General features: G+C 37.4%; 1 protein-coding gene across 1 annotated transcript in view; it reads right to left on the bottom strand.

The window, feature by feature from the left end:
- Nucleotides 1-116: 116 nt before the first annotated feature.
- The window catches only part of mrpl19 (mitochondrial ribosomal protein L19), a 33,027-nt gene continuing 18,131 nt past the window's right edge, over nt 117-15,012 (bottom strand). The window contains exons 3-6 of the mRNA XM_060851283.1: nt 7,647-7,765; nt 4,546-4,680; nt 3,456-3,637; nt 117-919 (exon numbers count right to left, since the gene is read on the bottom strand). Coding sequence (XP_060707266.1) covers nt 698-919; nt 3,456-3,637; nt 4,546-4,680; nt 7,647-7,765 — 658 coding nt within the window. The 3' untranslated portion in view covers nt 117-697. The remainder of the gene's footprint in view (nt 920-3,455; nt 3,638-4,545; nt 4,681-7,646; nt 7,766-15,012) is intronic.

Raw genomic sequence — 15,012 nt, 5'->3', positions numbered from 1 at the left:
ATTTTGTTTTTCAACATTATCCCAATCAAGAACTAGTGATCCAGACTGAGACCTTTGGCTCTATATGCTTTTGAAAACTACCCATTCAATAGATGCAGAAATGATCAGACAAGGGCTAATTGCAAATGTAGATCATTTTAATACTTAGAGATTTCCAAAGATGTACTGCAAGATTTGTGGAATATGTTCAAGTTTGAACATTCATCCCAGTACTGTAACCATAACTTTGTTCAACTTTATCTCCAGGTGCATCATTTAGAAGTGAACAAATTAAAATGAAGCTCACTCCTGAAGTTTGTTCATAGATGAATTAAATATCTTTTTCCTTCAAGTCAATTTTATACAATTGCAGAGAGATTGATGACAGCTAGGACAAAGTGACTTAAAGTGTAATAATGTAATACATTTTAAAAACATTACATATTTCAGTGATTTGGTTTCAACATTGAAAAGCACCACATGAATCAAAGAGCCAGAGTTCAACATTAGTTCTGTTCATTGATCGCTCCTAGCGAATGCTCTCAAAGCCAAATTCTGCAGGGATTTTTTCTATATGTGAGCATCACTTACACTAACCCATTTACGTAAATAAAAATGTTGAAGTTTAAAAAAATGGCAATATAATCTATTTGGTTCTCAAAAACCAAAAATGTTAGTACCAATCTTACTGGTTGTGCTTGATTCCTAGGGATACTTCTCATTCATTAAGATTTTTCTGTAAATACAATTCCATATTTTTCTCAATTGTGGATGTGTCATATTCTCTCATCATATCATATTCAAGCCAAGGTTTATCATGCTTTTTGGCTTCCTCCATTTGTTCTTCTGTGAGGCATAAATCGAATCGTATACCCTGCACCTTGAATTGTGGACGTTCCCAACGTTTTGACCATGGTTTTGGTTTCATTTTTACTTTCAGCTGTTTTTTGAAACAAAAAAGAAAAGAGCAGCTAAGAAGAATGTCACATATTGATTTGAGAGATTGCATTGTTACTTGCACCCCACATTTTGCAATTAAGAAAAATACTCTAATCAAATTTGACACAAAATAGTGAGCTATTCAGCCTTTCAAAATTGCTTCACCATTCAATATAATCTTGTCTGATCTTCCAACAGAGTACTGTTTCCACTTTCTCCCCATACCCTTTGAACCTTGAGTCTTAAGAACTATATATAACTCCTTCAAAATATTGAATGTTTTCACCTCAACTGCTTTCTATAACAGAATTCCACAACTTCTCTCCTCTCTAGGTGAAGAAATGTCTCATTTCAGTCCTGAATAGCCTACCCCATATCCTGAAACCATATCTTGCTTCCGGACTCCTCAGGTAATGAGAACATTCTATGTTTGCAAAAAAGCAAAACACTGCAAATGGTGCAAATCTGAAATAAAAACAAAATGCCAGAGAAACTCAGCAGCACCTATGGAAAGAAAGCATAGTTGATGTTTTGGGTTCAGTGACCCCTCATCAGAATTGATTGTAGCTAGGAAAAAGTGTTACATATACTGAAGGTGGACTAGGGGTTAATGGTAAACAATAAAGAGAGATGAAACTCAATATTGAGTTCTGAAGGCTCCAGGGTCCCCAACTGGAAAATAAGATGCTATTCTTCCAGCTAGTGCTGAGCCTGCAGCAAGCCTGAGACACAAAATACAGAATTGGCCAGGAAACACAATGATGTGTTGAAGGTGGCAGGCAACCACAAGCTTGATCATGTTTGCGAACAGAACATAGGTATTCTACGAAGTGTTTGCCCAGTCTGCATTTCATGTCTCCAGTCTAGAGACGAGCACATGACTTTATGGAATACCTATGTTCTGTCAGCAAAAATGACCGAGCTACTTATTGCCTGCTACCAAAGTAAATAATTTTATATTTTCCCCCATTATACTCATCTGCCATGCATTTACCAAATCTATCAACTTGTCCAATCACACTACATCCTCACAGCTCAACTTCCTACCAAGCCATGCCTCATGGCAAACTCGGAGATGCTGGATTTAGTTCTTTCATCTAAACCATTAAAATATATTGTGAACAGCTGGAGTCCAAGTCCTGATCCCAACAATATCTGACTAGTCACTATCTGGCACTCGGAAAAAGATATGTTTCATCCTTTCTGCCAATCAGTTTTCTATCCATGTCAAAATACTATCCCAAACCCATTTTAGTTTTACATGCTCATCTCTCATGTTGGACCTTAACAAAAGACTGCTGAGTCCAAGCAAACCACATCCACGGCCTAACCCTTATCAAATCTACTGGTTACATCTCAGAAAAACTTTAGATTTGTCAAGTATGATTTTCCTTTCGTAAATCTATGCTGAATCTCCCATACTGTCCCTGGTTTACAAGCGCTTTGCAGTTAAATATTTTAGGAGAAAGTGAGGACTGCAGATGCTGGAGATCAGGGCTGAAAATATACTGCTGGAAAAGCGCAGCAGGTCAGGTAGCATCAAAGGAGCAGAAGAATCAACGTTTCAGGCATAAGCAATGGATACGAGCACTTTCCCCACTATCAAATGTCAGGCTAACCAATCTATAATTACCTGTTTTCTCTTCACCTTTTTTTAATAATGGGAGCTTGCATTACCTACCCTACAATCCATAGGAACTGTTCCAAACAAGAGTCTACAGAATCTTGAAAGATGATGACATGTGCACCCACTTAGTCTATGGTCACTTCTGTAAGTATTTAGGGATTTTGATAACTGGGCTATTGCAATTTATTGGGCTGTAATCTCAAATTTCCCAATACCATTGCTTACTAATACTGATCCTTTTCAGTTCCTCCCTCACTTTGGACCTTGTGTTCCCCAACATTTTTGAGACATTATTTGCATTCTCGTTTGTGAAAACAGAACCAATGTACGTATTTAATTAATTGATCTGCTATCTTTTTGTTGCTCATTATTACTTCCCCTGTTTCTGACTGTAAGGGACCTACATTTGTTCTCAATTTGTTTTATTCATAAACATATAGAAGCTTTTAGAATCTGTTTGTATGTTCCCCGCATAACTGACTCTCAGACTCTATGTTCTCCCTCTTCTTCAATCCCTTTGTCCTCCTTTCCTAACATTTAAACTGCTCCCAATCCTCAGGTCTGCTTTTTCTGGCCAATTTGTATGCTCCTTCCATGGAACTAATACTATCCCTAAATTCCTTTGCTAGCAATGACAGGGTCACATTTCCCATTTTATTTTTGTGCCAGATAGAAAGGAACAATTCTTGCAGTTCATTCATGTGATCTTTAAATTGTCATTGCCTGTCCATCATCCTTTTATTGATGTTCCCCAACTTATCATAGCCAGCTTGCACGTCATACCATCACTGACAATCATTTATGATCCAGCCTGGAATATTCTTGAGAGTTTCAAAAGTTGAAAAATACATACAAACAAATAATGAAATCAAATGTTTGTATAGCTTTCACTGATAAAGTGGTTTCATACCAAATTGATAGGGATCTCAGCACTAATAGGTTTAGGTACAGGTTTCATGTCAAAATCGAAAGTGCTGTATTCTGGTAGAGCATCACGGAGGTACATTAAGTTATCATCAAGTCTCTTTTCTAGCCTCAGCACTTCAATCTGCTGTATTCGAGGGCTATACATATCATAGCAGATCTCAACACCTAGAAGAATAAGAAACACAATGAATTTAATCAAAAGTCATCAAGATATAAAAAGCAATAACTACAGAGCAAGCCTCATTGATAATTGCCAATATACCCTGAACCAAAGATGGTCCTGCTACTCCCTGCAACCTCCTTTATATTTTCATTATTTTTGGTATTATTGTCCCTTTGCAGTTTTGCTCAAGAGACAAAATATATAAAAGGCATAAAGACAAATTAAAACATTTAGAACTCAACACAGAAGTTGCGAAAAAAAATTTCAAACTTCATACAAGAACGAACCGGTATCTTTACATTAAAACTTTAGTGTTAATGCAAAGCAATTTCACTAATGTCGCAGTTTAATGCAGTGTCAGTACTCAATCTAATCTTGCAAAATTAAAACCAAACATGATCTTGCCTACTCTAGAAGCATACAATATGGAGACTGTCATTTTAAAAGTAACTTCTGTGGTTTATGGTACAATGAATTTCTAACAACAAAAATGGGGAAAAAACATGTTTCTGCCTGCAGTTCATAAAGTTAGCAGTTTACCATTGAAAATAAAAATAATAAAAAATTAGTTCAAATATCTCAAAATGGCAAAAAATCAAAGACAATGAAAAAACAGTTGTGCCAAATTTTAACATCTACTACAAGTATGACTTAGAAGCAACCATAGTCTTTCAGACCCTTGCACTTTGGCTTCTGAAGCCAATTTCCTATTTAGATGAAATTTTACAGGTTGAGCAGCCACACAATTGTATTTACAAGCTCAAGTCAGAATGAATGTTGATTAGTTTTCTAAGGTCCTACACATTAATATTTTCTAATTAGTAAGCTTGTTGTAAAAGTTTTTATTTTTAATTAAAATTGTCAGCATCTTCACAATCGAAACATTTAATGGCAATCATTAAAAACATACCTTGACCATCTATGATGTTTCTCAGGACAAAGGTAGCTCCTAAACCTTTTCCTGATCGTTGGATGCAGATTCCAACAAATCTGTTGACTCTGTTATTAGCATTTGTGTCTGCCATACTAACAGCAAGGATACTTCCTATTGGCAAAAAGGGTGAAAATATTAAACAGTGAAGACACATCATGGTCCCAGGTTCGATTCCAGCCTCGGGCGACTGTGTGGAGTTTGCACATTCTCCCCGTATCTGCATGGGTTTCCTCCGGGTGCTAAGAACAACATTCCACCACCACCCTGTCTCCTAACATAAGCCAATTTTGTATCCGATTGGCAAGTGCACCCTGAATCCCATATGAACTAACTAATTAGTCTATCATACGGAACTTTCGTCTATCTTTTTGGTTACTTCGTTAAAAAAAACTGTCAAGTTTGTGAGACATGATTTTCTTCGCACAAAACCATGCTGACTATTCCAATCAATCCTTACCTTTCCAAATGCATGTAAACGTTATCTTTCAGAATAGCCTCCACCAACTTAACCACCGTCAAATCAAACTCACCGGTCTATAGTTTCTCGGCTTCTCCTTACAGCCTTTTTGTAAGCAATAACATGACGTTAGCCACACTGCAGTCCTCCAATGCTTCACCCGTGTTTATAGATGATAAAAATATTTCTTGATTCGTGGCTCTTAGGCACCTTGAATTTATGTTACTGATTGAATACACATTAAGTATTTCAGAGCTGGTGCTATTGTAATTTGAAGACGACGATCCAAATATTAATAATTTTCTGCACTTCAGTCCCTTCTGTCCTTTCGCCATGCTCTGTTTATTTATCGTAAGGAACATCATATTTCACTGCAACTGTTGTTTTGTTTGTTCACATCAGGCTGGGTCGGGGTGGGTTACTCTTCGGAGATGCGATGTGGACTGGTTGGGCCAAAGGACCTGTTTCCACACTGTAGGGAATCTAATCTAATCTAATCTATTCACAAAATGTTTGAATTAAAGCATATCAAATAAGCTCCCTAATTGAGCACTTTGCTTTCTAAATTCAAATTTATCCACGACAGCCTGATGTGAACAAACAAAACAACAGTTGCAGTGAAATATGATGTTCCTTATGATAAATAAACAGAGCATGGCGAAAGGACAGAAGGGACTGAAGTGCAGAAAATTATTAATATTTGGATCGTCTTCTTCAAATTACAATAGCACCAGCTCTGAAATACTTAATGTGTATTCAGTCAGTAACATAAATTCAAGGTGCCTAAGAGCCATGAATCAAGAAATATTTTTATCATCTATAAACACGGGTGAAGTATTGGAGAACTGCAGTGTGGCTAACGTCATGCTATTGCTTACAAAAGGCTGTAAGGAGAAGCCGAGAAACTATAGACAGGTGAGTTTGATTTGACGGTGGTTAAGTTGGTGGAGGCTATTCTGAAAGATAACATTTACATGCATTTGGAAAGGTAAGGATTGATTGGAATACATGGTTTTGTGCGAAGAAAATCATGTCTCACAAACTTGACAGTTTTTTTTAAAATGAAGTAACCAAAAAGATACACAAGAGTTCCATATGATAGACTAATTAGTTAGTTCATATGGGATTCAGGGTGCACTTGCCAATCGGATACAAAATTGGCTTATGGTAGGAGACAGGGTGGTGGTGGGAGTGTTGTTCTTAGGATTGGAGACTTGTGACTAATGGTGTTCCGCTGGGATCAGTACTGGTCTACTTTTGTTTGTCAGTTATATAAGTGATTTAGATGAGAATATAGAAAGCATGGTTCGTAACTTTATTGATGACACCAAAAGTGGCAATATAGTGGAAAGTGAAGAAGGTTATCTAAGATTACTAAGAGTTCTTGATCACTTGGGTGCAGATGGAGCTTAATTTGGATAATGAGAGGTATTGCATTTTGGTGATTTCAAACAAGAACAGGACTTATACAATTAATGGAAGGGCCCTGGGTAATGTTGTAGAACAAAGAGACCTAAGGTTCAGGTACACAATTCTTTGAAATTTGCATCATAGGTAGACTGGGCGGTTAAGAAGGTGTTTAGCATCCGTGCCTTCATTGCAACTCCTATACTCAAAAGGTCCGAGCAAAGTCACGTTGAGGTTGAATAGGACATTGGTGAGGCGTCTTCTGGAGTACTGTGTGGTGTTCTGGTCGCCCTATAAGGAGGATATTACTAGACTGGAGAGAAATTTACCAGCATTTTGAAAGGAATGGAGGATTTGAGGTATAAAAATAGACTGGAAAGACCAGGACTGTTTTTTTTAAACTGGAGGTTGAGGGATAACCTTATTGAAGTTTCTTAAATCATGAGGGACAAAGATTAGGTGAATGACAAAACCAGTGGGCATATTTTTAAAGCGAGAAGAGAAAGATTCAACAAGGGCATGAGGGGCAACCTTTTTTTTACACAGATCCATGTGTGGAATGATCTGCCAGAGAAAATGGTGGATGCAAGTACAGTTACAATGTTTAAAAGATGTTGGATAAGTTCATGATTTGGAAAGGTTTGGACAGATAAAGGCTGAGTGCAGGCAGGTGGGACTAGTTCAGTTTGGGAACATGGTCTGTTTCCATGCTGTATGAACCATATGAACAACAGATGGTTAGACTGAGACAGCAGATTGGCCCAGTGGACTAATTACTCTTGCTCAGCAACGATACATTTTTTCATAGCTAAGAACCTTCAAACTAAGGAAGTCTATGAGATAGACACACAAATCATACAATTACCAATTTTAACATCCACACTCCCCTATTATGATTAAGGACAGTTGGGGGATATCCTTACTTTGGAAATTCAGTGTTCCCACCTCCATTTGCCACTTTTAGGGAGAATAAAAACATTTTAAAATGGAAGCTCACTTTAAAAATGTTCATAAAGTAAAGAGGTTTGCAAATATAAATTCAATCTGTAATGGAATGAAATTATATTTAGTTGCTACAAATACATATTCATTCTGAGGCTTATATTGTACCACATTAAATGTATTTGTATTTAATTCTTTTACATCCCAATGCTACAACGTGTTTCCAGCAGTTTTATATGTATAAATACAATTTATTAAGCATATTACTAACCTACACAGAATTCTGGTATATTTAATACTTTCCGTCTCTGAATCATATCTTTTCTCTCTATGCTGAATTTCAGGGGATTTGTCCTCCCTCTCCGCATTATGAATTCAGGACTTACAAACCTGTTAAGAGAATTATAACATTAATTTATTCAGCAATCAGGATCGAGCATTTAACTTAAGGATGGAAAATAATATTTCTGTAAAATACTTTCTGTTAAAGCATCAAATATTAAATATAACCACTTCCATAAATAAGGAATTTCAGCACAAGAAGGGACCAGTCAATTCTTTCCAGCTATGGCTAAAGTAGATTCCTATGAAGAGATAATTTTGCCAAGTCCTATTTCTTCCCTAAGTTCAAATTTTCCTACTTTCTCTCCATTCCCTGTTGCCTTTAAGTAATTGTCCTATATCTTTTCAAATGCTGAATCAATGCACCATCGATCAAATGTGACAAAGCATTCCAGTGGGATAATGCACTGAATAAACTTTTTCCTTCCCTCTAGTAAATTAATACTTGATAATATAATGACCTCTTTAATTTGGATCTCAATCTAAATGTCCATTCCATCTATCACTTTCAATCTCTATTAACTCCTCCTCAATAGACTTTGCATAAAACATTTACCTTTATTTTAATCTGGGTGAACATTGAGAAGACTAATGTCAATTTTTATATCTGCAACAAACTCTTAATACTGAATGAGAAACCTTGACCCTATATTTTTTGGGTTTAAGCATCATATTTTCACTTACACAGACTATTTAATTCCACCTCTGTTGGAGTTCCCAAAGTTTGGAAACTCTTAAAAGTAACACCTTTTTCATCTCCAAAATTGATGACTTCCATAAATCCTTGTTGGCCAAATCCAAAAACAAATCTAAGCTTACTTAAATTATTGTTGTCTATTGTGACAATGCTGCCCCTTTAACAAGGTTATGTTGTCTTTGTTTTTTTTTCTCCAAGGGGGTTTAAAGGCAGAGGTGCCAATATTTCTGGAAATGGCTACTTTAAACAATGGCAGGGGATTAGCCAGTTATCCCACTTCAGGTCTTTTACTAGTTTGGTTTGTTTTAGCAGGCAGTCAGAAACTGCTGGTAGGAGAGAAACTGTTACTGTGAAAAACAGTTCCATTCTTTAACTGATGTTTCTTGCCTGATTCTTCTCTCTGAAATCTCTCCTGCCTGTAAGAACCTAAGTTTGAAATCACCATTTGCCAAGGAGTGTTATTTTGGGATGTTGCGGGTAATGGAACAGCTCCTTTGTTAAGTTGTGATTTTGAGTCAGCTGGGTTTCCAAATGGTTAAGTTATTCTAAAATTTGTTTTCTTTAGTTTGCGTTTCAACCGGACTGTGCAAATAAACTCTGTTTTGCTTAAAGCAGAGTGGTTTGACCAGCTGCATCACTTTTGGAATATCCACTTTACATCTGCCTTTATAATAAGAAGTTAGGGTCCGGGCTACCTTCTTAAAGTGTTTTGAAGGGGTCTGGCCTGGTCCATAACACTACCTTGACCTGCATTAAGATCAGGCCATCATCCCGGCCTTAATGATCCGCATAGCTTTCTGTCTCTAATCCATTATGCTTAAAATCCTAAATCATCTTTCAATTTCTCCAAGTGATATCTATAAACCTCCAAACCTGTTTTCTTTTCAATACATTCTAAGCTTCTCAAACTGGTTTCTTGTGCATCACTCCATCCCATGATCTGTGTGGTACAGCTTTCAGCTGCCTAGTGCCCTGAAACACTGCTTGGATAACTCTACATCCCATTTTCTCCACATTCCTTCAGAACGTATGAGAAGATTTATTTCAGCAAACAAATCTCCTGAAATCACTTTCGGTCTGTATTTCTATTCCTCTTACTATTTCTTTGTAAATGCCTTGGATCATCTTGCATTTATATAGTGACTTGAACATGCAAGTTATTATTGTAAGCTTTCTGCAGTTTTTACATGGATATTATTATATTCCAATAAGAAACCAAAACTGCACTCAGAATCCTGGCTGAAGCCTTTGATTAATATATACATCAGTATCTATTTATCTTCTATTCAATTCCTCCTGATGTAAAACCAAAGTTAGATTTAGATTTAAAGCACTTTTATACACACTCACTTATTCCTGCTCAACTAGATCTCATTACATTCAAAAATTAACTAATGAAAGACAGTCATTTATTTCATAGTGTAACGAAACTAAGGAAAGCTAACACAGATTTGAAGAAAACTATGTTCAACTGGAGTGATTTTGATAGAATAATAGTGTTTGATAAACTTCCGCATAAAGACTTAACAACAAAGTTGAAGCCATAGAGTCATTTTTCATAAACGAGGATATTCAATGTCGTCCATGTGGATTCACTGCAGACTAATTGTTAGTCCCATTCGCGAATTCCTCACCAAGTCCTGGTGGGGAGTGAATTCTAGTTTATTACTACTCTCTGCATTAAAAATATTTTTTCCTTAAATTCCATGTTGCATTCCTTAAAACTTTGAATCTGTGTCACCTAGTCCTCATATCAATGAGAACAGTTCTTCTTTGACTCTCCTATCTAAATCTCTAATAATCATGAATATCTCTTTTAAATCTCCCTTCAAGCTCCTTTACTCCAAGGAGAATAATCCCAGCTTCTCCAACATTTCGTCATCCTTGAAAGTATTTTGGTAAATTTTCTCTGCACTCCATTAGACCTTTACATCTGATCAGAACTAAGTACAATACTCTAGTTGATATCTATCCAGAGCTTTTGTTAAGTAAGGGCGCAGCATACATTCTTTGCAGTAGGAGTGTCAGAGTACCAACAGGAATGTAGTATGGACAGGGAAGAACTTCAAAAGAAAATTAGGAAAGTTAAAAGAATGCATGAAAAAGCATTGGTGAATAGAAGAAAGGAAAACCCAATTATATAAAGAACAGGAGAATAATTAAGGAAAGAGTAAGGCCCATAGAGATAATCTGCATGTGAAACTAGAAGACTTGGGCACAGTCCTCAACAATGACTTTGTTAGCCTTGTTTGTTTAAAGGCAAATACAAAGTGTAGACATCAGGGTAGAGGAGTACAAAATGAGAGAGATGGACAGAGAGAGCGAGAGGAAACGAGAGCGAGAGAGAAAACGAGAGAGAGAGAGAGAGAGAGAGAGAAAACGAGAGAGAGAGAGAGAGAGAGAACGAGAGAGAGAGAGAACAAGAGAACGAGAGAGAGAGAGAGAACAAGAGAACGAGAGAGAGAGAGAACGAGAGAACGAGAGAACGAGAGAGAGAGAGAGAGAGAATGAGAGAGAGAAAGAAAGAAAACGAGAGAAAACGAGAGAGAAAGAGAGAGAGAGAGAGAGAGAGAGAGAAAACGAGAGAGAGAGAGAGAAAACGAGAGCGAACTAGTTGTTCTGGCAACCTTAAGTGGATAAAACCACCCAAATTAGGTATATCCCAGGCTGTTAAGTAAGGCAATGAGGAAGATAACAGATGTCTTGGTAGTAATTTTCAGATTATCTCTGGCCATAGGCATTGTGCCTGAGGGCTGGCGAATGGCTAAACTGATCCATCATTATTCCATTATTGATGTGCTTATCCTCAGATGCTTGAAGATTACAGAATAGGAATAAAGGCATATGAGATACTGTTATTAACTGAAGTATAGAACACAAGATGAGAAACGGAACATAAACAGGTCAGTCATGATCTTCTTAAATGGCAGAACAGGTTTGAAGGGACAAATGGCCTACTTCTGACTAAGTTGGATGTTTGTATCTACTGTGGTGTGTGTCAAATGTAGAAAGATCAAGTAAAGGTAGCAGATTTCTTTTAGGGATGGACATTAGTGAACCAGAAAGGTTATTATGACAATCAATTATTGTTCCATGGCCACCATTACAAGTATTCCATCCCAGAATTATTAATTGAAGTTAAAGGTCACCAATTGCCTGGGTCTCTGAATTACTGAAATAGTAATAATAAAACAACTAGCCCACCGTTTTCTCATGATGCCTTTGCTATAAAATGAAGCCAAGTATCTGTCTCAGAAAGAAAAAGTGAAAATTGTTAAACCCTTTCTCAGCATTCAGTGTACAGATGTCACTACTGTGGAAGAGTACACTGAGAGTGCAGCCTTGGTACACATGTAGTTCTCTAAAAGGTTGCTGCTGTTTTATACATTACTCAGCCTGGACTTAACAACTAAGACTTTTGTATATGCTGATTTCAGTATTCAGTGATAATTATTGAACAAAAGTTGGCATCATAACAGCACCTCTTCAAATGAAGATTTGATAGATATTTGTCTTGAAATTCATTAGGACAAAATTCAACATTCTTCTATCAGCACTCATCTCTAAGTAGACATCTCAGTACATGTCTTGAAGGCATATAAAAGCAGCAAAAAGTGTCAGCTCCAAAATGCAAATTTTTCAGAAGGTTTTTGTGTTGCACTACCATAAATGACGTTACTTTTCATGTTGTCATGAAAGAGATTACAATGAGCAGCTTTGACAGGAAGCCAAATTCTTCCATTTCTTTTTTTTTAATAGATATTTTTATTAGAAATTTAACACTTTTACAAGTTTACAAAAATAAACAAAACTCTCAAGTACAAACATTGATATACAATTAAATCTTAAATATATAATAACCAAAATTTAACAAAAGAAAAATACCCAGAGAAAAGAAAAACAAAACTCAACTAACTACTAATCTAACCTACAACTAACCAGAGTGTATAATTGAGTCTCTTACATTAGTCAAATAAGAGAAAAAAAAACAACGGATAACATAGAAATTGGATAGTGAGATACATGCTCGGAATGGGTTAACACCAAACGTAACAAAACCCGTATTCGTGCGGGATTCCTCTCCCAAGGGGCCCTGGACCAGCCAGGTTCGTAATCTCAATTAAATAAAAGCCCTTGTTAGGATGGCCGAAATATCTGTATTCATATAATTCAAGAAGGGCTACCATATTTTATAAAATAATTCAGTCTTTCGGTGCACCATATTTGTAAGGAAGTCAAGGGGAATACATTCCATAATTAATCTGTGCCAATTTGAAAGTCCGGGGGGGCCCCTCAGCCGCCCAGTTTACCAAAATATTTTTCCTTGCACAGGAGAGAATAGAAAATATCCTCCCTGGACATGCACAGGAAGAGACTAAGTTCGAAAAGCCCAAAAGGAGAGATACGGGGTCCACTTTAATTTCTGCTCCTAAAATTTCTGTCAGGGCACTTGCTATTTTAGTCCAGTATCTACGGATCTTATGACAGGTCCATAGACAATGTATTGCTGGTCAAAGCACAGCAGGTTAGGCAGCATCTCAGGAATAGAGAATTCGACGTTTCGAGCATAAGCCCTTCATCAGGAACAATCCTTGTTCCTGATGAAGGGCTTATGCTCGAAACGTCGAATTCTCTATTCCTGAGATGCTGCCTAACCTGCTGTGCTTTGACCAGCAACACATTTGCAGCTGTGATCTCCAGCATCTGCAGACCTCATTTTTTACCCATAGACAATGTACAAGACTGCCCACCTCTATTTTACATTTGGGACACATTGGGGATGCCCCCGCCTTAAATTTTGCCAATCAATCCGGTGCTATGTGGGCCCTATGAAGTACCTTCACCTGGATAGCCTGAGTTCTGTTACAAATGGTGATTCTTCTGGCGTTTTCCCAAATGTCATTCCACGTTTCTGTAGAGATTTCTAGTCCCAATTCCTGATCCCATGTTTTAAGTAGATTGTCCATATCTCCCGATACTTTATCATGCAGTAAATGACAAATAGTACTGATGTAGGATACTCCCATTGGTCGTAGTACTCTACACTCTCTTTCTGATTTATAAGGACTATCTAATAACGTAGTCTTCTTCTGTATATAGTCTCAAATTTGGAAGTATCGAAAGAGGTCTCCATTAGGTAATCCGAATTTCTGACGCAGCTGTTCAAAAGACATCAGGATCCCATCTTCAAATAGGTCCCCTAGACATGAGATACCCGTGGATTTCCAGAGTTTAAAAGTGTCATCTGTAAACCCTGGTTGAAATTCCCATGCCCCCACTATCGGCGCATAGGGGGATGTTTTATATGAGTTGCCCTCATTTTGCCGCATTATATTCCAAGCTTTAATTGTGTTTAGTATTATAGGGTTTTTACAGTGATCCGTAATGATTTTCCTCTTGTCTGAAAATAAAAGGTTAATAATTGGGCATTTTACTTGAGAAGCCTCGATATTCAACCAGATTGATTGTGGATCAGACAAGACCCAATCAGCTATGTAACTTAATAGGGAACTTAACTGATATTTCCTAAAATCTGGGAAGTCTAATCCTCCCCTTGCCTGTGGAAGCTGTAGCTTCTTCAGCTTAAAGAGGGGCCGTCTATGATTCCAGATAAAGGAACCCAACCAGCCATATAATTTACATAGTGCCAGCCTCGGCAGCATCACCGGAAGCATTCTCATAGGGTATAGGAGACGGGGCAAGACATTCATTTTAATTAGTGCTATTCTACTCAGCCAGGAAATTGGAAGGTCTCTCCATCGCTGGAGGTCCTGTCTTATCCTATCCAATAAATGCACAAAGTTAGCCTTGTATAACTGACCAAATATTGGGGTAATAAAAATGCCTAAATATAAGAAACCCTTCAGGGACCAACGAAAGGGAAAATGGGATCCGTCCATTAAGTGGGGTATCATAGCAAGGCCACCCATTGGCATAGCCTCCGATTTTGAGAAATTAATTTTATAGCCTGAGAATGCGCTAAATGTATTAATAACTTGGATTAAGTGAGGTACGGACATCAAAGAATTACTGAGGAGTAGAAGATCATCATCTGCATACAGGGTAATTTTATGTTTACCTGTACTAAGCCTCGGGACCGTTATATTAGGATCAGCCTGTATGGCTTCTGCTAGTGGTTCAATTATTAGCGTAAATAACAATGGCGAGAGAGGACATCCCTGACGGCAGCCCCTACCCACACTGAAGCTATCCGAACCTAATCCATTGGTAACCACAACTGCTTTGGGATCACTATGCAGTGTTAAGACCCATTCGGTAAACACCTTTCCAATCCGTAAAACAAATATGACCATTCAACCCTGTCGAATGCCTTTTCCGCGTCTAATGAAACTACTACTCCTGGTATCTTTCCCTGATGGCAAGCTTGAATCATATTCAAAACCCTTCTATTATGGGATGATCTATGGCCCTTAATAAACCCCGCCTGATCCTATGATATGTGGCAGTACCCTTTCTAGTCTCAATGCTAACGTTTTAGAAAGGATTTTAAAATCTACATTTAGCAAGGATATTGGTCTGTATGATGCACAATCTTCTGGATCCTTTCCTTTAAGGATGAGAGATATTTGCCTCTTTC

Source organism: Hemiscyllium ocellatum, chromosome 3 (assembly GCF_020745735.1).
Source record: "Hemiscyllium ocellatum isolate sHemOce1 chromosome 3, sHemOce1.pat.X.cur, whole genome shotgun sequence".
NCBI lineage: Eukaryota > Metazoa > Chordata > Chondrichthyes > Orectolobiformes > Hemiscylliidae > Hemiscyllium > Hemiscyllium ocellatum.
This window is presented reverse-complemented; position numbering and strand designations above follow the sequence as displayed.